The sequence below is a fragment of the Triticum dicoccoides genome, chromosome 4A, assembly GCF_002162155.2.
Source record: "Triticum dicoccoides isolate Atlit2015 ecotype Zavitan chromosome 4A, WEW_v2.0, whole genome shotgun sequence".
In the NCBI taxonomy this organism is placed as follows: Eukaryota; Viridiplantae; Streptophyta; class Magnoliopsida; order Poales; family Poaceae; genus Triticum; species Triticum dicoccoides.
This window is the reverse complement of record NC_041386.1, coordinates 25,449,103-25,474,376: the sequence shown is the minus strand read 5'-3', so window position 1 is coordinate 25,474,376 and position 25,274 is coordinate 25,449,103. Positions and strand designations below refer to the sequence as shown.

At 46.0% G+C, this 25,274-nt stretch overlaps 1 protein-coding gene across 1 annotated transcript in view; it reads left to right on the top strand.

Annotated features, from left to right (window-relative positions):
• Positions 1–22,047: 22,047 nt before the first annotated feature.
• LOC119284715 (cell number regulator 13-like) overlaps positions 22,048–25,274 on the top strand; it is a 4,437-nt gene continuing 1,210 nt past the window's right edge. Inside the window, exons 1-6 of the mRNA XM_037563873.1 lie at positions 22,048–22,338; positions 22,473–23,049; positions 23,576–23,994; positions 24,249–24,355; positions 24,782–24,853; positions 25,111–25,217. Of these exons, the coding sequence (XP_037419770.1) occupies positions 22,651–23,049; positions 23,576–23,994; positions 24,249–24,355; positions 24,782–24,853; positions 25,111–25,217 (1,104 nt within the window). The 5' untranslated portion in view covers positions 22,048–22,338; positions 22,473–22,650. The remainder of the gene's footprint in view (positions 22,339–22,472; positions 23,050–23,575; positions 23,995–24,248; positions 24,356–24,781; positions 24,854–25,110; positions 25,218–25,274) is intronic.

Sequence of the window (25,274 nt, the reverse complement as noted above, 5' to 3'; positions counted from 1 at the left end):
CCAAATAAAAAAAGGACGGCCAAATAAAAAAAAGGGAAGGCCAAATAAAAAAAGGAGAAAGGCCTAATAAAAAAGGGAAAGGCCAAATAAAAAAAAGAGTAGGACCAAATAAAAAAGGGGCAATGCTACTATCCTTTTTCCACACTTGTGCTTCAAAGTAGCACCATGATCTTTATGATAGAGAGTCTCTTGTTTTGTCATTTTCATATACTAGTGGGAATTTTTCATTATAGAACTTGGCTTGTATATTCCAACAATGGGCCTCCTCAAGTGCCCTAGGTCTTCGTGAGCAAGCAAGTTGGATGCACACCCACTAGTTTCTTTTATTGAGCTTTCATACATTTATAGCTCTAGTGCATCCGTTGCATGGCAATCCCTACTCCTTGCATTAACATCAATCGGTGGGCATCTCCCTAGCCCATTGATTAGCCTCGTTGATGTGAGACTTTCTCCTTTTTGTCTTCTCCACATAACCCCCTCATTATTCTATTCCACCCATAGTGCTATATCCATGGCTCGCGCTCATGTATTGCGTGAAAGTTTATAGGTTTGAAATTACTAAAGTATGAAACAATTGCTTGGCTTGTCATCGGGGTTGTGCATGATGAGAGCATTCTTGTGTGACAAAAATGAAACATGATTAAACTATAAGATTTTGTAGGGATGAACTTTCTTTGGCCATGTTATTTTGAGAAGACATGATTGCTTAGTTAGTATGCTTGAAGTATTATTATTTTTATGTCAATATGAACTTTTGTCTTGAATCTTTCGGATCTGAATATTCATATCACAAGTAAGAAGAATTACATTGAAATTATGCCAACTAGCATTCCACATCAAAAATTATCTTTTTTATCATTTACCTACTCGAGGACGAGCAGGAAGTAAGCTTGGGGATGCTTGATACGTCTCCAACGTATCTATAATTTTTGATTGCTCCATGCTATATTATCTACTGTTTTGGGAAATATTGGGCTTTAATATCCACTTTTATATTATTTTTGGGACTAACCTATTAACCGGAGGCCCAGCCCAGATTTGTTGTTTTTTTGCCTATTTCAGTGTTTCGAAGAAAAGGGATATCAAACGGAGTCGAAACGGAACGAAATCAATTGGAGAAGTTATTTTTGGAAGGAAACCTACTAGATAGACTTGGGCCCTACGTCAAAAGATGAAGGAGGAGCTCACGAGGGTAGGGGCGCGCCCACCCCCCTGGGGCGCCCCCCCCTGCATCGTGCCCCCCCCATTCGGTCCACCGACGTACCTCCTGCACCCATATATACCTACGTAACCTAAAACTTCCAGAACAGAGATTAGATCGGGAGTTCTGCCGCCAGAAGCCTCCGTAGCCACCGAAAACCAATCTAGACTCATTCTGGCACCCTGCCGGAGGGGGCAATCCTTCTCCGGTGGCCATCTTCATCATCCCGGTGCTCTCCATGACGAGGAGGGAGTAGTTCTCCCTCGGGGCTGAGGGTATGTACCAGTAGCTATGTGTTTGATCTCTCTCTCTCTCGTGTTCTTGATTTGGCACGATTTTGATGTATCGCGAGCTTTGCTATTATAGTTGGATCTTATGTTTCTCCTCCCCCTCTTCTCTCTTGTAATGAATTGTGTTTCCCCTTTGAAGTAATATTATCGGATTGAGTCTTTAAAGATTTGAGAACACTTGATGTATGTCTTGCCGTGGATATTTGTGGTGACAATGGGATATCACGTGATTCACTTGATGTATGTTTTGGTGATCAACTTGCGGGTTCCGCCCATGAACCTATGCATAGGGGTTGGCACACGTTTTCATCGTGATTCTTCGGTAGAAACTTTGGGGCACTCTTTGAGGTCCTTTGTGTTGGTTGAATAGATGAATCTGAGATTGTGTGATGCATATCGTATAATCATACCCACGGATACTTGAGGTGACATTGGAGTATCTAGGTGACATTAGGGTTTTGGTTGATTTGTGTCTTAAGGTGTTATTCTAGTACGAACTCTAGGGCTGTTTGTGACACTTATAGGAATAGCCCAACGGATTGATTGGAAAGAATAACTTTGAGGTGGTTTCGTACCCTACCATAATCTCTTCGTTCGTTCTCCACTATTAGTGACTTTGGAGTGACTCTTTGTTACATGTTGAGGGATAGTTTTATGATCCAGTTATGTTAGTATTGTTGAGAGGACTTACACTAGTGAAAGTATGAACCCTATGCCTTATTTCCTAGCATTGCAATACCGTTTACGCTCACTTTTATCATTAGTTACCTTGCTGTTTTTATAATTTCAGATTACAAATACCTTTTATCTACTATCCATATACCACTTGTATCATCATCTCTTTGCCGAACTAGTGCACCTATACAATTTACCATTGTATTGGGTGTGTTGGGGACACAAGAGACTCTTTGTTATTTGGTTGCAGGGTTGCTTGAGAGATACCATATTCATCCTACGCCTCCTACGGATTGATAAACCTTAGGTCATCCACTTGAGGGAAATTTGCTACTGTCCTACAAACCTCTGCACTTGGAGGCCCAACAACGTCTACAAGAAGAAGGTTGTGTAGTAGACATCAGAAAGCACAATGAATAAAATGTGAACCACCATCAGTCATTAAATATCTAGGGACTCCAAACCTCAGAAAAATAACCTCTTTAAGCATCTTAATAGAGGTGTTATGATCAGCACTACTAGTTGGAATAGCCTCTACCCACTTAGTAATGTAATCAATAGCAACTAAAATAAGTGTATACCCATTAGAGGAAGGAAACGGTCCCATATAATCAAAGCCCCAGACATCAAATGGTTCAATAACATGTGAATAATTCATAGGCATTTCCTGACGTCTACTAATATTACCGATTCTTTGACATTCACCACAAGACATGACAAACTTACGGGCATCCTTGAAGAGAGTAGGCCAATAAAAATCGGATTGCAATACCTTATGTGCAGTTCTATCTCCAGCATGGTGTCCTCCATAAGCCTCAGAATGACACTTGCGTAGGATCTGTTCCTGTTCATGCTCAAGTACACAACGTCTAATAACACCATCTACTCCTTCTTTATAAAGATGTGGGTCATCCCAGAAGTAATGTCTTAAATCATAGAAGAACTTTTTCTTTTGTTGGTATGTAAAACTAGGTGGTATAAATTTAGCAACAATGTAATTAGCATAATCAGCATACCATGGAGCAGTACGAGAAGCATTTATGACAGCTAGTTGTTCATCAAGAAAGCTATCATCAATAGGTAGTGGGTCATCAAGAACATTCTCTAACCTAGACAAGTTGTCTGCAACGGGGTTCTCTGCTCCCTTTCTATCAATAATATGCAAATCAAATTCTTGTAGCAAGAGAACCCATCTAATAAGTCTAGGTTTAGCATCTTTCTTTTCCATAAGATATTTAATAGCAGCATGATCAGTGTGAACAGTTACTTTAGAATCAACAATATAAGGTCTGAACTTATCACATGCAAATACAACTGCTAAAAATTATTTTTCAGTAGTAGCATAATTTCTTTGAGCATTGTCTAGAGTTTTACTAGCATATTGAATAACATTTAATTTCTTATCAACTCTTTGTCCTAGAATGGCCCCTACAGCATAATCACTAGCATCACACATGATTTCAAATGGTAAATTCCAATCAGGAGGCTGGACAATAGGTGCAGAAACCAAAGCTTTCTTAAGTATTTCAAATGCTTCTACACAGTCATCATCAAAGACAAAAGGGACATCTTTTTGTAAGAGATTAGTCAGAGGCCGAGAAATTTTAGAAAAGTCCTTAATGAACCTCCTAGACAAACCGGCATGACCAAGGAAGCTTCTTATACCTTTAATTTCCTTGGGACATGGCATCTTTTCAATAGCATCAACCTTAGCTTTATCAACTTCAATACCTCTTTCAGAAATTTTATGCCCCAAGACAATACTTTCATTAACCATAAAGTGGCACTTCTCCCAATTCAAGGCAAGATTAGTTTCTTCACATCTCTGCAAAACTCGATCAAGGTTGCTTAAGCAATCATCAAAATAAGTCCCATAAACAGAGAAATCATCCATGAATACCTCAACAATCTTTTCACAAAAGACAGAGAATATAGCAGTCATACATCTTTGAAAGGTAGCAGGTGCATTACATAAACCAAAAGGCATACGTCTATAAGCAAAGGTAGCGAAAGGGCAATTAAAAGTTGTCTTTTCTTGATCCTATTTTGACATAGGTATTTGAGAGAAACCAGAATAACCATCTAGAAAGCAAAAATGTGTATGTTTGGATAATCTTTCTAGCATTTGATCAATAAAAAGGTAACGGGTGATGATCCTTTTTAGTAGCTTTATTTAATTTGCGGAAATCAATTACCATTCTATAACCCGTAACAATTCTTTGTGGGATCAATTCATCTTTATCATTAGGAACAATAGTAATACCTCCCTTCTTAGGGACACAATGGACAGGACTTACCCACTGACAATCAGCAACGGGATAAATTATACCTGCCTCCAGAAGTTTGAGTATTTCTTTTCTTACCACTTCTTTCATCTTAGGATTTAACCATCGTTGGTGATCATCAACCGGTTTAACATCCTTCTCCAATTTTATTTTGTGCTGGCATAAAGTGGGACTGATGCCCTTAAGATCATCGAGAGTATATCCAATGGCAGCACGGTGTTTCTTCAGAGTTTTCAATAATTTCTTTTCTTCATGCTCTGAAAGGTTAGCACTAATAATAATAGGATATATCTCTTTGTCATCAAGATAAGCATATTTAAGAGTATCAGGTAAAGGTTTAAGCTCAAACACAGGATCACCCTTAGGTGGAGGGGGATCCCCTAGGATTTCAACATGCAAGTTGTGTTTCAAAATAGGTCCCTGTTTAAAGAATACTTCATCTATTCCCTTCTTTCATTCATAAACATATCATTTTCATGGTCTAGCAAATATTGTTCTAAAGGATCGGTAGGAGGCACAACAATAGAAGCAAGACTAATAATTTCATCTTTACTAGGAAATTCTTTATCATGGGGTTGTCTATGAAATTTAGCAAAATTAAACTCATGAGACATATCCCCTAAACCAACAGAAACAATATCCTTATTGCAGTCTATCTTAGCATTAACAGTATTCAAGAAGGGCCTACCAAATATAATGGGACAAAAGTCGTCTTGTGGGGAACCGAGAACAATAAAATCAGTAGGGTATTTAACTTTTCCACACAAGACTTCAACATCTCTAACAATCCCAACTGGTGAAATAATATCTCTACTGGCAAGCTTAATTGTAACATCTATCTCTTCTATCTCAGCAGGTGCAATATCATGCATAATTTCTTTGTATAAGGAATGAGGTATTGAACTTACACTAGCACCCATATCACATAAGCCATGATAGCAATGATCTCCTATTTTAACAGAAATAACATGCATGCCTACAACAGGTCTATGTTTATTTTTAGTATCTGGTCTAGCAATTCTAGCAGATTCATTGCAGAAGTAAATAACATGCCCATCAATATTATCGGCCAAGAGATATTTAACCATAGCAACACTAGGTTCAATTTTAATTTGTTCAGGGGGTTTGGGTGTCTTAATATTAATTTTGTTGACCACAGTTGAAGCATTAGCATGATCCTTTATTCTAACATGGAAAGGTGGTTTCTCAATATAAGCAGTAGGAACAACAGGATCATTATAAGTAATAGTATTTTCTTCAACTTTAATAGGTGCAACTACTTTTACTTCAATGGGAGGATTATATCTAAACCACTTCTCCTTAGGGAGATCAACATGAGTAGCAAAGGTTTCACAGTAAGAAGCTACTATCTCGGAGTCAAGTCCATATTTAGTGCTAAATTCACGGAAAGCATCGGTATCCATAAAATATTTGACACAATCAAACTTAGGTGTTATACCTGAATCCTCACCTTCATCAAGGTCCCAATCTTTAGAGTTTCGTTTAATTCTTTCCAATAAATCCCATTTGAATTCAATAGTCTTCATCATAAAAGATCCAGTACGAGAAGTATCGAGCATGGAGCGATTATTGAGAGAAAGCCGAGCATAATTTTTTTGAATAATCATTTCTTTTGAGAGCTCACGATTGGGGCATGAATATAACATTGACTTAATCCTCCCCAAAGCTTGAGCGATGCTTTCTCCTTCACGAGGCCAAAAATTATACATATAATTACGATCATGATGAACAAGATGCATAGGGTAAAACTTCTGATGAAATTCCAATTTCAATCATTGGTAGTTCCATGATCCAATATCATCACATAGCCTCAACCATGTCAATGCATCTCCCTTCAAAGATAAAGGGAATACCTTCTTCTTGATAACATCCTTTGGCATACCTGCAAGCTTAAATAATCCACAAACTTCATCCACATAGATTAAGTGCAAATCGGGATGTAATGTTCCATCACCTGTGAAAGGATTAGCTAGCAGTTTCTCTATCATACCCGAAGGAATTTCAAAGTAAACATTTTCAGTAGGTTCAGTAGGTTGAGGAGCAACTGTTTGCTCTACTGGTCGGGGTGAAGATACCCCGAACAAGCCCCTCAAAGGATTATGTTCCATAGTAACAAGTGACAGTAAATTTCAAAACACCATATAAATTTTTCCTTACCAAATTCCACCTACCAAAGGTGCTTCACTCCCCGGCAACGGTGACAGAAAAGAGTCTTGAAGACCCACAAGTGTAGGTGATCTATCATAGCCTTTTCAATAAGTAAGAGTGTCGAACCCAACGAGGAGCAGATGGAAATGATAAGCGGTTTTCAGCAAGGTATTCTCTGCAAGCACTGAAATTATCGATAACAGATAGTTTTGTGATAAGATAAATTGTAACGAGCAACAAGTAATAAAAGTAAATAAGGTGCAGCAAGATGGCCCAATCCTTTTTGTAGCAAAGGACAAGCCTGGACAAACTCTTATATAAAGTAAAGCGCTCCCGAGGACACATGGGAATTATCGTCAAGCTAGTTTTCATCACATTCATATGATTCACGTTCGGTACTTTGATAATCTATGTGGGTGGACCGGTGCTTGGGTACTGTCCTTACTTGGACAAGCATCCCACTTATGATTAACCCCTATTGCAAGCATCCGCAACTAGAATAAAAGTATTAAGGTAAACCTAACCATAGCATGAAACATATGGATCCAAATCAGCCCCTTACGAAGCAACACATAAACTAGGGTTTAAACTTCTGTCACTCTAGCAACCCATCATCTACTTATTACTTCTCAATGCCTCCCTATAGGCCCAAATAATGGTGAAGTGTCATGTAGTCGACGTTCACATGACACCACTAGAGGGATGACAACATACATCTCATCAAAATATCGAACGAATACCAAATTCACATGACTACTTATAGCAAGACTTCTCCCATGTCCTCAGGAACAAACGTAACTACTCACAAATCATATTCATGTTCATAATCAGAGGTGTATTAATATGCATAATGGATCTGAACATATGATCTTCCACCAAGTAAACCAACTAGCATCAACTACAAGGAGTAATCAACACTACTAGCAACCCATAGGTGCCAATCCGAGGTTTGGGTACAAATATTGGATACAAGAGATGAACTAGGGTTTGAGATGAGATGGTGCTGGTGAAGATGTTGATGGAGATTGACCCCCTCCCGATGAGAGGATCGTTGGTGATGACGGTGGTGATGATCCCCCCCCCCCTCCGGAGGGAAGTTTCCCCGACAGAACAGCTCCGCCGGAGCGCAAGATTGGTTTCACCAAGGTTCCGCCTCGTGGCGGCGGAGTTTCGTCCTGTGAGCTTGCTTATGATTTTTTCCTCGACGAAAGACTCCACATAGCCAAAGATGGGCATTGGAGGGCCATCAGGGGGCCCATGAGGCAGGGGCGCGCCCAGGGGGGTAGGGCGCTCCCCCCACCCTCGTAGACGGTGGGTGGCCCCCCCCTCTGGTACTTCTTTCACCCAATATTTTTATATATTCTGAAAATAATTCCCGTGGAGTTTCAGGACTTTTGGAGATGTGCAAAATAGGTCTCTAATATTTGCTCCTTTTCCAGCCCAGAATTCCAGTTGCCGGCATTCCCCCTCTTCATGTAAACCTTGTAAAATAAGAGAGAATAGGCATAAGTATTGTGACATAATGTGTAATAACATCCCATAATGCAATAAATATCGATATGAAAGCTTGATGCAAAATGGACGTATCAGAGCGCTTACATGCGCGATCTCCTGGGTACGGTCCGATGACAGATTTGGGTCATGTTCATCGCAGTGGCAGGGTGCGGCTACCATGGGCTCAAATCTATCGAAGATCAAGTCTCCACGGATATTAGAGACGTAGTTCATGCTTCCAAACCTGACCTGACGGCCAGGGGTGTAGCTCTCGATCTGCTCTAGATGACCAAGCGAGTTGGCCCGCAGTGCGAAGCCACCGAATACGAAGATCTGGATAGGGAGAAAGGCATGCCCTCGGGCAGCGTTGTTGTAGATGATGGATGGGGCCATCGAACCTTCTGACGACGGCACAACAGACTTCTCAATGAAAGCACCAATGTCGATGTCAAAACTGGCGGATCTCGGGTAAGGGGTCCCGAACTGTGCGTCTAAGGTTGATGGTAACAGGAGACAGGGGACATGATGTTTACCCAGGTTCGGGCCCTCTCTATGGAGGTAATACCCTACTTCCTGCTTGATTGATCTTGATGAATATGAGTATTACAAGAGTTGATCTACCTCGAGATCGTAATGGCTAAAACCCTAAAAGTCTAGACTATGTGATTATGATTATCTCTACGGAATAAGCCCTCTAGTTTATATAGACACCGGAGGGGACTAGGGTTATGCAAAGTCGGCTAGAAAGAAAGGAATCTTCATATCCGAATGCCAAGCTTGCCATCCACGCCAAGGAGAGTTCCATCCGGACACGGGTGAGAGTCTTCGGTCTTGTATCTTCGTAGCCCATCAGTCCGGCCCATGTCCAATAGGTCGTACGCCCGAGGACCCCTTAGTCCAGGACTCCCTCAACCCCCGGGTAGGCAAATCAGGACCTAACAACGGGGTGGTAAGCACCCCTCCATGCGGCTTGCCCCGCTAGCCGGTCGTCCGGCTCTAGGCCAGCTAGGCGTAGCAGTATAGCTCGACTCGGACGGGCTGGCTCCCGCTTAGGCCGACAAGACGACCGAACAACCCTCCTCCTACAACGGGTGGACATGGCTACAGTGCTCCCATCTCCCCCGACCGAGGGAGGCGTGGCTATAGTGCGCCCCAAGACCACACCCCGGAGATGACGGCGGCGACTTGGCGCGGTCCTGTAGCGAGCCAGCGCCCGCCACTCCGTGATGCAAGCAACGACGTGCCATAGTGATGGGCCGTCGGCGGGACCCAGCAGCCGACGGGCCCTACTAGCCGGCATGGGGCGATGACACCGAGGTCCCACACCCATGTATCTTTACCATTGTAAACCTGGGGGCCGGTCTATAAGACCCCCCAAGAGCCCTTAATGCAAGGGAAATCCTTCACACACACACGCACCCGCATAACCAGGAGAAGGAGAGAGCTAGCTCTTCTTCCTCCTCCCATCAAACAGCTCCAGGAGCGCATTGTAACCACTCCGTGTGACCCATCTAGTAGATCCGGCAGGACTAGGGATTTTAGTCCCCCGGTGGGCCCCGAACATGGGTACATCGCAAGTCCCTCTCTGCTTGTCCCCGATCTCGCCTCCGGAATCCTCTGACATCCTCCGGTCCTAACCACGTTCAATAAGCCTACCCATGACATCTGCCGTGTGCACACCACGACACTTGGTGCCGTGGTGAGGACCAACACAGCTCAGCCATGCAAGCTGGCCATCCAACACAGGGGCATGGTGGTGGTGGTGTCTAATCGATGACCGCTTAGAGTGGTGAAGCGTGGGCAAGCCTAATAGCGGCCAGCGACGCATAGGTGCGAGGAACTGCATGAGTAGGTGGTGTCGGGCACGAAACCGAAGCACAGCGTCGTGGCTGCCAGCGAGCCGAGGCAAGGCGTGGTTAGCGAGCAACATGACAGTCAATGACGGGATGGACACATGGATGAGTGCGTGCATGTGTGTGCACAAGCAGACGCGAGTGCAGCCTGTAGGACGTCGGCTTGGCATACCAAGGTTTGATGGCGTCGATGACCGCCGCTTCCAGCTCATCCAGAATGGCATCGATGGCCGAGCCGATCCCGTCCGGCAGAATCATCAGGTCGGACGTATGAGCCCGCCTGCAACACGGTCTTCAATTCGGTGAGAAGATTCCCCCAACCACCACTCATTCGCTGACCACGGTCGCCATCGAGTTGGGATTGTGCAACACGCTGTTGAGGAGCTCGTCGGCGCCGCTGCCGGGTGCTGCTGCACTGCACCTGATCGGTTGGGGAGTGAACTCATGAGGAGATGCATATTATAGGTGGGCCCCCATAGTCAGTCATTGTATAAATCAATCCCGGCCGGGATATCACCTTTCCAATTACACCAAACAAGATTTTGCTTATGCAATGTCGGGATTGACCGAGTAAACACAGGCTACCAACTTGAGGGATTAAAAGGTGAGGATTCATTTGTGTTGGCCTCTACACACGTCGACTATCACCACCTGACAGCATCTACAGCTGGGCTTGGCAAATCCGGCCCCTATCTTATGCGCTCACGGGTGCGTCCGTGGATAGTGCCTGCTGGCCCCTTATATGGACCGATGCACATCTGATGTCTACTACACAACCTTCTTCTTGTAGACGTTGTTGGGCCTCCAAGTGCAGAGGTTTGTAGGACAGTAACAAATTTCCCTCAAGTGGATGACCTAAGGTTTATCAATCCGTGGGAGGCATAGGATGAAGATGGTCTCTCTCAAGCTACCCTACAACCAAATAACAAAGAGTCTCTTGTGTCCCCAACACACCCAATACAATGGTAAATTGTATAGGTGCACTAGTTCAGCGAAGAGATGGTGATACAAGTGCAATATGGATAGTAGATAATAGTTTTTGTAATCTGAAAAATATAAAAACAGCAAGGTAACTAATGATAAAAGTGAGCACAAACGGTATTGCAATGCTAGGAAACAAGGCCTAGGGTTCATACTTTCACTAGTGCAAGTCCTCCCAACAATAATAACATAATTGGATCACATAACTATCCCTCAACATGCAACAAAGAGTCACTCCAAAGTCACTAATAGCGGAGAACAAATGAAGAGATTATGGTAGGGTACGAAACCACCTCAAAGTTACTCTTTCCAATCAATCCGTTGGGCTATTCCTATAAGTGTCACAAATAGCCCTAGAGTTCGTACTAGAATAACACCTTAAGACACAAATCAACCAAAACCCTAATGTCACCTAGATACTCCAATGTCACCTCAAGTATCCGTGGGTATGATTATACGATATGCATCACACAATCTCAGATTCATCTATTCAACCAACACATAGAACCTCAAAGAGTGCCCCAAAGTTTCTACCGGAGAATCACGACGAAAATGTGTGCCAACCCCTATGCATAGGTTCATGGGCGGAACCCGCAAGTTGATCACCAAAACATACATCAAGTGAATCACATGGTATCCCATTGTCACCACAGATACACACGGCAAGACATACATCAAGTGTTCTCAAATCTTTAAAGACTCAATCCGATAAGATAACTTAAAAGGGAAAACTCAATTCATTACAAGAGAGTAGAGGGGGGAGAAAACATCATAGGATCCAAATATAATAGCAAAGCTCGCGATACATCAAGATTGTATCACCTCAAGAACATGAGAGAGAGAGAGAGATCAAACACATAGCTACTGGTACATACCCTCGGCCCCGAGGGAGAACTACTCCCTCCTCGTCATGGAGAGCACCGGGATGATGAAGATGGCCACCGGAGAGGGATTGCCCCCTCCGGCAGGGTGCCGAAACGGGTCTCGATTGGTTTTCGGTGGCTACGGAGGCTTCTGGTGGCGGAACTCCCGATCTATTGTGATCCCCGATAGTTTTAGGGTACGTGGGTATATATGGGTGAAAGAGATACGTCAGGGGAGCCACGAGGGGCCCACGAGGGTGGAGGGCGCCCCCCCTACATCACGGCCTCCTTGAAGCTTCACTTACGTGCACTTCAAGTCTTCTGGGCTTCTTTCCTTCCAAAAATGAGTTCCGTGAAGTCTCAGGTCAATTGGACTCCATTTTATTTTCCTTTTCTTCGAAACCCTAAAACAAGGTAAAAACAGAAACTGGCACTGGGCTCTGGGTTAATAGGTTAGTCCCAAAAATGATATAAAAGTGTATAATAAAGCCCATAAACATCCAAAACAGTAGATAATATAGCATAGAGCAATCAAAAATTATAGATACGTTGGAGACGTATCAACATCCACATACCTCAAATGCGAAGCCTCAAATCCATGCACGTCGATCATACGATACAAATTGTCCGAATTCAACAGTTCGAAAGAAATCAAAGCAAATCATAGTTCAAAAATCTGGACATGCCAAAATGAAATCCATGTCCGAGCGTCACGGTTGCCTCACTTGCTGACAGGATCACTCGTTGGGCGCACCCATGCCACCTGCTCCGAGGCCATACTTGTGTCCTGCTCCGCCTGCATCCGGGCTGCATGCTCCGCCTGCTCCACTGTTGTTGTAAACCGCCGTTGCCACCTCGCACTCCATGCGCTCGTTGATCTTCTTCTTTTTCTCCGCATGGCACTTCTTTGCATGCTCATCCAAGAGGGTTTCATCCGTCAACATGATCTTCGCATCCTCCATGTACCATGCGAGTTGCAACCTCTCCTTCTCAAACTCAATCTCTTCAAATGTATTGGCCATCTCGAGCTCCCATTTAATCACCGCCTCTTGCTTGTCCAACTCGATTTTCTCCCTCTAAATTTCCAACTTATTACCCGTCCTCTTCCGGTCCCAACCCATCCTCTCCTTTTGTGCATCCAACATGAGGTTGTACCTCTCCTCCTTCTTGTTCTCCCTTGCAAAAAAAGCCCATCCATGTGGAGGACATTTTTGTAGCCGTGTTGTCACGGGAGGCCCTTGCCTTCTCCCACTTGTTTCCCATGACTTGCCAGCTATCCTTTGGCACGGTGGCTCTTTCATTGTCGACGATAATACCGTCTTCTTCATCATCCAACCCAATTAATTAGTGGGAGCTTGGGCCATCATTCCTCTTCTTGCCGGCCTTGAGGTCTGCCACAAGTTGTGACGACTTTGACAATCCATCCAATATGATCCAACAATGGCTAAAAGAAAATGGCTTCTTCTTCGTTTCGTGATACAAAGTGGCCGCTACTGCCATCTAACAAACAACATATGTATGAGCACGAGAATGCAAACACAAGAAGCATATGCAAATGATGACAAGATGAAGCAATTGAGCTTACGTAGTTGACACTCCCATACCACTTTGAGGGCATTTGGTCACTTGTGAGTAGTAGCTGACGTACTTGTTCACTTCCCCTTGAATGACCCCCATCGATGTTGGAGAGATGCCACATTGTTGTTGGTCACAACAGGATGCATCTCCAAATTTTCCTTTTGTTCGTGATACTTTATCCAAATCTTCTCCCAATACTTGTTCCCCTTTTGCTCGGTGCCTCATATTTGATTCATTGTTTTGGCCAACCAAGCTTTGACCAACAAGATGTCCTTAAAAGTTGAGAATGTTGGACCTCTTGCCTTCATCGTCTTTCCCCTCTTCTTCTTCTTGCTCGGATCGGGATCAGACATTTTCCCAATTTCAAATGTGGTGCCAGCCAATTCGTACTCCATTTGGGTCGGACTTTGATTGTCATTGATCATGTCCGACAGGAGCACCTCCTAAATGATCATGGTTTGCAAGCATTAATCATATACGAAATGAACTAACGGTCTATGCAAAAACATTGAACATGCCATATGCAAAATTGATTGGACAGGAGCAAAAAAACATACTGACTCTTGTTGTGTCATTCCGTCGAACAGCTCATGGGCAGCCCGGGCGCCACCAGTGCGCGTGCTCATCCGTGGCCGAATGAGCTGCGACGAGTGACATACTCCAACGCTGGCATCTGCATGGGCGGAAAGCTCTCCCGAATGCGCCAACCGGCCGTCGGATCCTCCTTTGTCCCAACGTGGTCTGACGGTGCAATCCGCGTCGGCGGGCGGAAGGATGGGGTGCGGGGTTCGGGGCGTGGCCGGGGGGGTGCAGCTGCTCCTCCATATCTGCACCTCCCTGTGATGCCACCGCTGCTTCCCTCTCTCGCTTGCGGCGTTGCCGCATCCTCGGGGCGACGTTCACCGCCTTGCACGACGGAGCCGAGTACGGGACGCCGACGGACAAGGCGGGCACAGTCCCTGTCGCGGCGGTCGGTGACAGGCTGGACGACATCTAGGGCGGCGGATCGGGATCAGTGGTGAGGATGGGGATCAAGGGTCGCGGATGACGAGGGCTCGGGCGCGGGAAAAGTAGGGTGGAGGCAAGAGGGAGAATGCAGGGTTCGATGGATTTGATGCAATTTGAGGTGGGGTAGGGATGTCGGGTCCAACGTGGCGGACGTGCCCGCACGCCTCCTATCCGCCCATATTTTGGCTGGATATGAGGGATGGCAGACGCGCTCGGGCGTTTAAGACCCGTTTAAGAAGCCTGTCTGAATCAAATTTTCGTGACCGATCATTAACCAGGCCATCCATCCGGACACGTTTGAGATGGGTTTGGGACACCCCGCCGTGGATGCTCTGATCTCCGGGCTCCGGCCCCTCGGGCGGCTCCGGCGCATCATACGACATACATGCAAGATGCTGAAATTTGAGATGGGCTTTAGGCCCATATAGCAATTTCTGAAAATCTCTAAGGGCCCATGTGGGTTTATTGGCACTAGGTGGAGGTGGGAAGTTTAGTACCACCCCGGAAGTGGAAGAGGAGTTGGACCTCCTTATAAGGGATGTTCTTTCACATGTTATTGGAGCTTGAGAAGAGAAGAGGCCCTCGCGCGCTCCTCCTCCGCCGCCCACCACGCCTCGTCACGACGCGCCGCACCGCGGGTTGCTGGATTGAGCCGAGTCGAGCTCACACCTACGCGCTTATTTTTGCCATTCACTAACGGAGAGTTTCTAACAGCTAGGCAATGATCTGAGATGTCGGATCGTGGGCTGTCACGGACTCGGACGTGGGTCGAGCCCACGTCTCTCCACGCGGCTGCGCCTATATAAGTGTGCGGTGTCTTCCAATCCTAGCCGCCACGAACAGATCACATCTGCTCCATGCGCATGCCCACCGTCGTTCCCTTGCTGTTGCTGCCGCCGTGACTCCATCCCGTCCGTCGTGTACACGCTCGACGGGAGAGCAGGTCTCCGAAACCACACCCTTCTGGTTCCTGTACGGGGTGAGGGGCGGATAGGTTTTTGGGCAGCGATTACGCGACTGCTCGCTTCCGATCGTCTACTTCCTCTACGTCCGCGTCGCCTTAATCATCACCATGTCCACCGACGCTGAACGTGTCGCCGCAGAGAAAGCTGAAGCCGACAAGAAGGCCGCCGAGGACGCAGCTGCTACCACCAAAGCTGCGGCCTCTGCATGGCTAACTCGTTTATCCCACTCCTACCGTTTTCTGTTTTAGCCATGCTAGCGTTATACGTAGACCTTTCTGCAATTAGTGTTGTATGTGCTAGCTTCACTGAATATTAGTATGCGTTTAGTTGTGTCAATGCCATGCTAGTGATTTACTCGTGGATTAATTTAATCGAGAAATTGCCTATTTACTCAACAATCCAAAAACCTATTATGTGTAGGAATTTTTTGGCAAGTGGCTTTGCCGCTGCACTGAAACCGGATAAGTTTACCGGTACGTATTTTAAGCATTGGCAGACTAAGACCACTTTGTGGCTCACGGCTATGAACATGTTCTGGGTCGCCGATGTCTCCATGGGAACGATTGCTCCTGAACAGGAGAAGGCGCTTAAGGAGGCCACCGTTGTGTTTCTCGGAGCAGTTCTTAGCGTGATCGGAGATAAACTGGTCGACACATATTTACATGTGCATGTCGCCAAGGACTTGTTGGAGGCGCTCGAATCTAAATTCGGGGCCGCCGATGCAGGGAGCGAGATGTATATTATAGAGCAGTTCCATGATTACAAGATGGTTGAAAACCGTCCTGTATTGGAGTAGGCTCATGAGATAATATGCATTGTTAAGGAGATTGAGCTTCTTAAGTGCGAGTTACCGGGCAAGTTTGTCGCGGGCTGCATAATCGCTAAGCTCCCTAATTCCTGGAGGAACTTTGCCACCACTCTGAAACATCATAGGCGTGAATTCTCTATGGAGGATGTCATTGCCCATCTGAGTGTTGAGCAGAATTCAAGGGCAAAGGACTCACACGGAAAAGGGGTCGAAGGAACTTCTGTTGCCAACATGGTTAACCAGAGGAACCATAACTCCCACAAGCCGAAGGGAAAGAACGGTGTCCAACACAATACCGACTTTAAGAAGAAGGGTAAGAAGACCTTCAAGAAGAACAAGAAGGATGAGGGCTGCTTTACTTGTGGTTCGGTTGAACACTGGGCCAACAAGTGCCCTAACAAGTACAAGAAGCCAGGACAGGACTCCAAGTCTGTCAACATGATTGTGGGCAACAATGAGAATGGTGCACCTGGGTACGGTAATTTATTTACTGTTTTTCAGTGTTTCAGTCCACCGATTGGTGGGTGGACACAGGTGCAGGTATTCATGTGTGTGCTGACATTTCATTGTTTTCTTCTTACCAGGTCACAGGCCACGGGTCCGTATTGATGGGGAATGGCGTGAGTGCTTCTGTTCATGGTGTTGGCACGGTCGATCTGAAGTTTACTTCGGGAAGGATCGTGCAGCTGAAGAACGTGCAGCATGTCCCCGCCATCAAGAAGAACCTTGTTAGTGGATCCTTTCTATGTAGAGAAGGGTTTAAGTTGGTTTTCGAGTCTAATAAATTAGTTGTTACGAAATATGGACTCTTTGTTGGAAAAGGTTATGAAAGCGGAGGGATGTTCCGCCTTTCCCTCGCAGATTTTTGTAATAAAGTCGTGAACCATATTTATTCGAATGTTAATGAATCTGAAGTTTGGCATTCACGTCTTTGTCACATTAGTTTCGATGTTATGACGCAGATAGACAAGTTGGATTTAATCCCGAGTTTCACCTTAGCCAAAGGTTCTAAGTGCCTTTCATGTGTGCAAGCTAAGCAACCTCGCAAGCCTCACAAGGCCGCGGAGGAGAGACACTTGGCACCATTAGAACTCGTACATTCTGATCTTTGTGAGATGAATGGTGTGTTGACTAAAGGTGGAAAGAAATAATTCATGACATTGATAGATGATTCCATTAGATATTGCTATATGTATCTGTTAAATACTAAAGATAAGGCTCTACACTACTTTAAAATCTATAAGGCAGAAGTTGAGAATCAACTTGAAAAGAAAATTAAACGAGTCCGATCAGATCATGGTGGAGAGTACTTCTCGAGTGAGTTTGATTCTTTTTGTGCGGAACACGACATTATTCATGAGAGGACACCTCCCTATTCACCCCAGTCAAACGGGGTTGCCGAGCGGAAAAACCATACTCTAACTGATTCGGTTAATGCCGTGTTAGATACATCGGGTTTATCCAAGGCATGTTGGGGGGAGGCTATATTGATGGCATGTCATGTCCTGAATAAAGTTCCAACAAAGGATAATGAGATCACTCCCTATGAGAAATGGGCGAAGAGAAGGACAACACTTTTGTACTTGCGTACTTGGGGCTATTTGGCGAAAGTCAATGTGTCGATCCCTAAAAAGCGTAAGCTTGGACCCAAGACTGTGGACTGCGTTAATTTGGGCTATGCTAAGAATAGCGTTGGCTATATATTTGTAGTAGTGAAATTTGAGGTACCTGACCAGAAGGTCAGTACAATTATGGAGTCTAAGGATGCTACATTATTCGAGGATATTTTTCCTATGAGCGATATATAAAGCACTTCTAGACAGGAATCTGAGGAGACTCCTGAACCTGCCATCCCTATGGAATATTATGAACAAACACATGATGAAAGTCCTGAGGATGATGATGAGGGAACCCTTGGTAGGGGCAAGAGACAAAGGACTGCAAAGACCTTTCGTGATGATTTCTTCGTGTACCTCGTGGATGATACTCCCACTTCTATTTCAGAAGTGCATGGCTCTCCAAAAGTGGATTACTGGAAGGATGCGGTCCGTAGCGAGATGGACTCCATCATGGCTAACGGGACATGGGAGATCACTGACCGTCCCTATGGTTGCAAACCATTAGGATGTAAGTGGGTGTTCAAAAAGAAGCTTAGGCCCGATGGTACGATCGAAAAGTACAAGGCTAGGCTTGTGGCCAAGGGCTATGACCAGAAAGAAGAGGAAGATTTCTTCGATACTTATTCACCCGTGGCTAGACTGACCACCATTTGAGTATTACTCTCGTTGGCGGACTCGCATGGTCTTCTCGTCCATCAAATGGATGTTAAGACGGATTTTCTGAATGGAGAGCTAAACGAGGAAATCTACATGCAACAGCCAGATGGCTTTGTGATAGATGGTCAGGAAAGAAAGGTGTGTAGGTTGCTGAAATCTTTATATGGCCCGAAGCAAGCACCTAAGCAATGTGATGATAAGTTTAATACAACTCTGACATTTGTTGGTTTCGTTGTTAATGAGGCTGACAAATGTGTATACTATCGCCATGGTGGGGGCGAAGGAGTTATACTGTGCTTGTATGTTGATGACATACTGATATTCGGAACCAACCTCAAAGTCATTGAGGAGGTCAAGTCATTTCTGTCTTAGAACTTTGAGATGAAAGGCTTTGGTGTGGCTGATGTTATCTTGAACATCAAGCTACTGAGAGATAATGAGGGTGGGATTACACTTCTGCAATCCCACTATGTTGAGAATGTGTTGAGTCGTTTTGGATATTCGGATTGCACACCATCTCAAACACCATATGATCCTAGCGTGTTGATTCGAAAGTCTAAAGGCACGGCTATAGATCAGTTGAGATACTCTCAAATCGTTGGTTCACTGATGTACCTAGCGAGCGCAACGAGGCCTGACATCGCGTTTGCTGTGAGCAAACTGAGCCGGTTTGTTTCCAAACCGGGTGATGTACATTGGCATGCTATTGAACGAGTTATGCGCTATCTGAAAGATACTATGAACTATGGACTTCACTATACCGGAGACCCGTCGGTACTTGAAGGGTATAGTGATGCAAATTGGATCTCTGATGCTAATGAGATGAAGGCCACAACTGGGTATATGTTTACTCTTGGAGGTGGCGCTGTTTCCTGGAAGTCTTGCAAGCAAACAATCTTAACGAGATCGACAATGAAAGCAGAATTAACGGCATTAGACACATCTGGTGTTTAAGCGGGATGGCTTCGAGATCTTTTGATGGACTTGCCATTGGTTGATAAACCGGTTCCGGCTATCCTTATGAACTGTGACAATCAGACTGTCATCACCAAGGTCAAGAGTTCAAAGGACAACATGAAGTCCACCAAACACATAAGAATGAGATTAAAAGCTGTCAGAAAATTAAGAAACTCCGGAGTGATAGCGTTGGACTATGTCCATACGGCTAAGAATCTGACAGATCCCTTTACGAAAGGGCTATCACGTGTCGTGATAGATAATGCATCGAGGAAGATGAGAATGAGACCCACGTGAGTTGCCATGGTGGTAACCCAACCTATGTGATCGGAGATCCCGTGAAGTAGGACCTGAGAAAACAAGCCAATGGTGAACTGAGGAGAGTAACTATACTAACCCACTCCGTTGGAGATGCAATACTCTCAAGACTGTATGGTAGGATGACTATTGTCTTAATGAGTTCCAAAGCTTATGTAAGCAAGATGTTTTCCTATAGAGCGATCTTTGGAGGAACACACCTATGTGAGCCTGATCGCTGGTCACAGTCTATGAGATTGGGGTGATCTCTAGTAAGCCCATGAATAGGCCAGGAGTGTGACTTATATGCTTCACCCGAGGGGTCAGCCTTCGGCAGCCCAGTACTAGTAAGACATGTGGTGAAGCTTCTTTACGCCAAACTAACAATTCAAGGCATAGTCCATTGTTCAGTTGTGAAGGAGTGTAGCTACTTGCTCTAGGTGAAGCTCAACCTTAACAGGTCTTCACTGAAACACTGGTATATCGAAACAACAATTGGAACAGAGGACACAATGGGCCCTCGAGATCTGGTGGGGGATTGCTGAAATTTGAGATGGCCTTTAGGCCCATATAGCAATTTTTGAAAATCTCTAAGGGCCCATGTGGGTTTATTGGCACTAGGTGGAGGTGGGAAGTTTAGTCCCACCCCAGAACTGGAAGAGGAGTTGGGCCTCCTTATAAGGGATGTTCTTTCACATGCTATTAGAGTTTGAGAAGAGAAGAGGCCCTCACGCGCTCCTCCTCCGCCGCCCGCCTCGCCACGCCGCGCCGCAGGTTGCGGGATTGAATCGAGCCGAACTCACACCTACGCGTTTATTTTTGCCAGTCACTAACGGAGAGTTTCAGACAGCTGGCCACAATCTGAGGCGTCGAATCGTGGGCTGTCACGGACTCGAACGTGGGTCGAGCCCACGTCTCTCCACGCGGCTGCACCTATATAAGTGTATGGTGTCTCCCAACCCTAGCCGCCACGAACAGATCACATCTTCTCCACGCGCACGCCCACCGTCGTTCCCTTGCTGTTGTTGCCGTCGGTGACTCCATCCCGTCCGCCGCGTACACGGTCGACGGAAGAGCAGGTCTCCGAAACCACGCCCTTCTGGTTCCTATACGGGGTGAGGGGCGAATATGTTTTTGGGCAGCGATTACGCGTCGCCTTCATCACCACCATGTCCACCGCCGCCGAACGTGCCGCCGCCGAGAAAACTGAAGCCGACAAGAAGGCCGTCGAGGACGCAGCTGCTGCCACCAAAGCCGCGGCCTCTGCATGGCCTACTGGAGGGTATAACTCGTTTATCCCGCTCCTACTGTTTTTTGTTTTAGCCATGCTAGCGTTATACGTAGACCTTTTTGCAATCAATGTAGTATGTGCTATCTTCACTGAATATCAGTATGCGCTTATTTATATCAATGTCATGCTAGTAATTTACTCGTAGATTAATTTAATCGAGAAATTACCTATTTACTCAGCATAAGATGCGCGCCCGCCCGCCCGCCCGCTCACTCGTGCATGCTGGCCCCGGTCGGTGCGGTGGCACTTCACTTCCGCAGCATACACACATTGCTCGCACCCGCGGACAAAAACTGGCAGTGCGCCTCGCCTCGGCGGCAACGGGGCGATCCTAAAGTGCACCACCATCGAACGACGCTACACCATGAAACGAAAGCCGCAATTATACCAACCACCAGCGCACCTCGGGCTCACGGGCGCTTTGGCCGGTCCTGCCATGCCATGGCAGCCTTTTCACGCGCTCATTACCACCTCCGGTCATGCTTAGGGCCAGTTCTTTTCGATGATTTTCCCTTCCCCTCCTCAACTTCTTACAGAATCATTACTCCATACTTTTTACAATCCTATCTAATTAAGATCTAATTAATTAGGATGGTAAAAAACATATGGAATGGTGATTCTGAAAAAAGCTAGGAAGGGGGCGATTCTCCCAAAAGAATTTCATCCCCAAACCGACTGCTGTCCACAGCGCGCACACAAGCACTACTCATGCCGCCCCCAATTTGTCAGTGACACAGTGCAAGAGCGGGATCATCGGGAGAAAGAAACACTGCAAGAGCGGTGCACAGGCTCCGAGGCAGCCATTAAACTATCCCTTTGTCGACACCTGCCGCGGCGTGGAGACCGCAGACGGAGAGGAACGCTGCGCCGCACCAGTCCACCCCACCCCACCCGCACCGCGCGTCTCGCGGTGACCCAGAACTGCCCGTGCACGACACCAGTACAAGTAAAGTCGCCCGCCCGCCCGCCAGTCCAGTAAACGCGACTCCGGCTGACTGACACACCCGGTGGTTGGCTGTTACCGGCGGTCCGGTCAGTGGAGAGTGGAGTTAACGAGCGAGCCCGTCCAAAAACGAGCCACCCAGCCAGGGCCTCCTCTCCTCTCCTCGTGCCAGCAGTAGCACCCACCAGCCACCACCCAAGCAAACGGAGAGAGGCCACGCTGCCGCCCCCTCCCTCATCCTCCTTCCACTTGCAGCAGAGCAGGGCAGGCATTGCCTCCGCTCTCACTCCAGTCCTCCCCCCTGCCCTCCCCTCGGCCCCGCCGCTCGAGGGAGATAGCGTAGGAGGCTCCTACCCGCTTAATTTGCTCGCCGAGGCAGGTGGATGAGCTAGGCTGAGAAAGAGGTAATCGAAGAGGAAAGAATTGACGAGCTTTTCTTTCCGGGTTTTCTTGGCCGCATTTCGCCGTTTCCGGTGCAAATTCCGCGGCGCAGCCGGAAATCTCTATCTTCTTCATTAATTTCTCCCCGTCCTTGCAGCCGCTGTGGCAGGCGACGAAAAGGGGGAAAACCCACCGACCATGGCAGGGCGAGGAATGCTGCCGCGCCGGCGCGAGTGAGCGATCTCGCAGATCTGCGCCCGGCCGCATTTTCGCTCCTCCGCACCAAGGAGATCGGGTGATTCGTCGGGGGGGAGGGAGAAACCGGGGCCGCAGCGATGGCGAACGTGGGGGACCTGGCCAACATCGCGCAGCTCACGGGGCTGGACGCGGTGCGCCTCATCGGCCTCATCGTCAAGGCGGCGGCCACGGCGCGGATGCACAAGAGCAACTGCCGCCGCTTCGCGCAGCACCTCAAGCTCATCGGCGGCCTGCTGGAGCAGCTCCGGGTGTCGGAGCTCAAGAAGTACCCGGAGACGCGGGAGCCGCTGGAGCAGCTCGAGGACGCGCTCCGCCGGGGCTACCTGCTCGTCAACTCCTGCCAGGACCGCTCCTACCTCTACCTCCTCGCCATGGGCTGGAACATCGTCTACCGCTTCCGCACCGCGCAGACCGAGATCGACAACTACCTCCGCCTCGTGCCGCTCATCACGCTCGTCGACAACGCCCGCGTGCGGGTCGGTAATCTATCACCTCTCCCAAACCTAATTGTTTCTTTAGCAGACCGAGTATAATAGTAGTGTTATTAGACACCTAGATTCGTGCTAGGCTTTTAGGAGATGTTGATTTGTTATAATTGATTCCATTCTGCTGGGATATACTTACATGCTGGTCTAGAGAAAAGGTGGTGTGCCTTTTGAGATTTGGTGGAATATGATTGAATTGGTGGCTTTCCTGAGTGAGTGCTCTGATGGGGTGTCTTGTTTTCTGCCGACTGCCTAACCAAAAGATTCTATTGTAGAATGTTTCGTTCTCTTGTTTCATTTGAGTAAAAACATACCGGCCTTTTGGCGATCATCGTTTTCGTTGTTTATGTACGCTGTACGCCTACAAACATGTAGATTGCAGCTAAGAAGTCAGGCATGAGGTCTGGTGGTTCACTAAACATGTGGTCTTGTATTAGTCCACTGTTACAATCTTTTGCTGCTTCTCCCTGTATCTTGGCTTAAGACCTATTTTGATCATCATTTTTCTCTATCTCAGGAGCGAATTGAGTACATTGAAAGGGATCAATGTGAATACTCTCTTGACGAGGAAGACAAGGAGGTCCAAGAAGCTCTGTTAAACCCTGACCCTGGCACAAATCCTTCGATAGTGCTCAAGAAGACTCTGTCCTGTTCTTATCCAAACGTGCCGTTTAATGAAGCTCTTCGGAAGGAAAGTGAGAAGCTCCAGGTGGAGCTTCAAAGATCACAAAGCAACATGGATATGGCCCAGTGCGAGGTTATTCATCACCTGCTTGGAGTAACTAGAACTGTGGCAAGTTCTATTCCAGAGGAAAGTACAGATGCCAAGGTTACCAAGAAAACCAATTCAAAGTGCACAAAAGTTAACGAAGACAGTGCAAAATCGTATGATGATGACTCCCCAAAGAAGCAAAAAGATGCCTATATTGCACCACGGTTAGTAAGTTTAGCTAAGACTCTGTTGGTGCCTGTTTATGTATGATACCGTTTCAAAGAACACAAAAGTAATACACCATTTGGGAGTCATGAATTTGTGTGCCTGGTTTAAAATTTTAAAATCTATTAGTTGGTACATCAATTTGTCTGATCTGATAGAAGAGAACTGGGCTCTTGTATGATGTTTTGAAGGTTACCCTCCACAAACTGAACTTCCATACTATAAGACCCTTGATAGTTTTCATTGTATGCAGGAGTTCTTCACCTGTTCCCTACAACCATGATCTGGTCTCGAGTACAGCATCATACAGTGATGAGTGGCATGCAGATTTACTTGGTTGCTGTTCAGAGCCAGCTCTGTGTATGTCTACTTTTTTCTCAGTGTATAGTGGAAATTTAATCATTATGCTCACTATTGAACTGATGGTTTTTATTTTATCTTTGTAGTTCTGTTCATGCTATTTCAAGCATAGATATTCACTTTTGTTAGAGATCACTCTCTAACGTACTGATAACCACTGATGGCATAGTTCGGCACAATATGTTGGGGCATTTTAATCTGAACGCAATATTGAAATCCATGCAGTGGAATGCATATTAAACTGAAAAAATATAACAGAAATGGCTCTAGGATGTTCTATTCTTAATAGGAGTACTTCTTCAGATAATGCCCTGAATTTATGAAAAACAATATGGGAGGAGGTATAATTAATGCTTATGAGTGATCGCAAATTCGCAATGATTCTTACATATTTTTCTTGCTGTTTGTCTGCTTGTGATAACACAGGTCTGAAGACCTTCTTTTTTCCATGTGGAACATTCTCAAGGATTGCTTCAATCGCCAAGAACAAGCCCATGTGTAAGAATATTCTCTAAAAGTCATTACATCAGCTGTGCAGAGTTATGACAAGCAAATTCCCACACACCTTTTTTTTATCAGTTAACCATTTGCCAAATCTTCTAATGTACTGAGCATCTTATAAATCAAATTTTCCATGGCAGCAAAGATCTTATGCATCAGGTTTACTTCTAAAAATAATGCAGTCACACCTTATGTGAACCTAACTACCCTGTAAACTAAGACTGATTTACATAGTTACTTTGTGCTGTTGTCAGCTTCGGGAGAAGCCTGCAATGATATTATGGCGTACTCCCTCATATTGTCTTGTTGCTGTTACACTTGCTGTGTAAGGAGAAAGCTTCGTCAAAGGCTAAATATTGTGGTAAATATTCCTGGACATCTAAATTTATTGCTACCAGTTGATTTATACCCCCCCCCC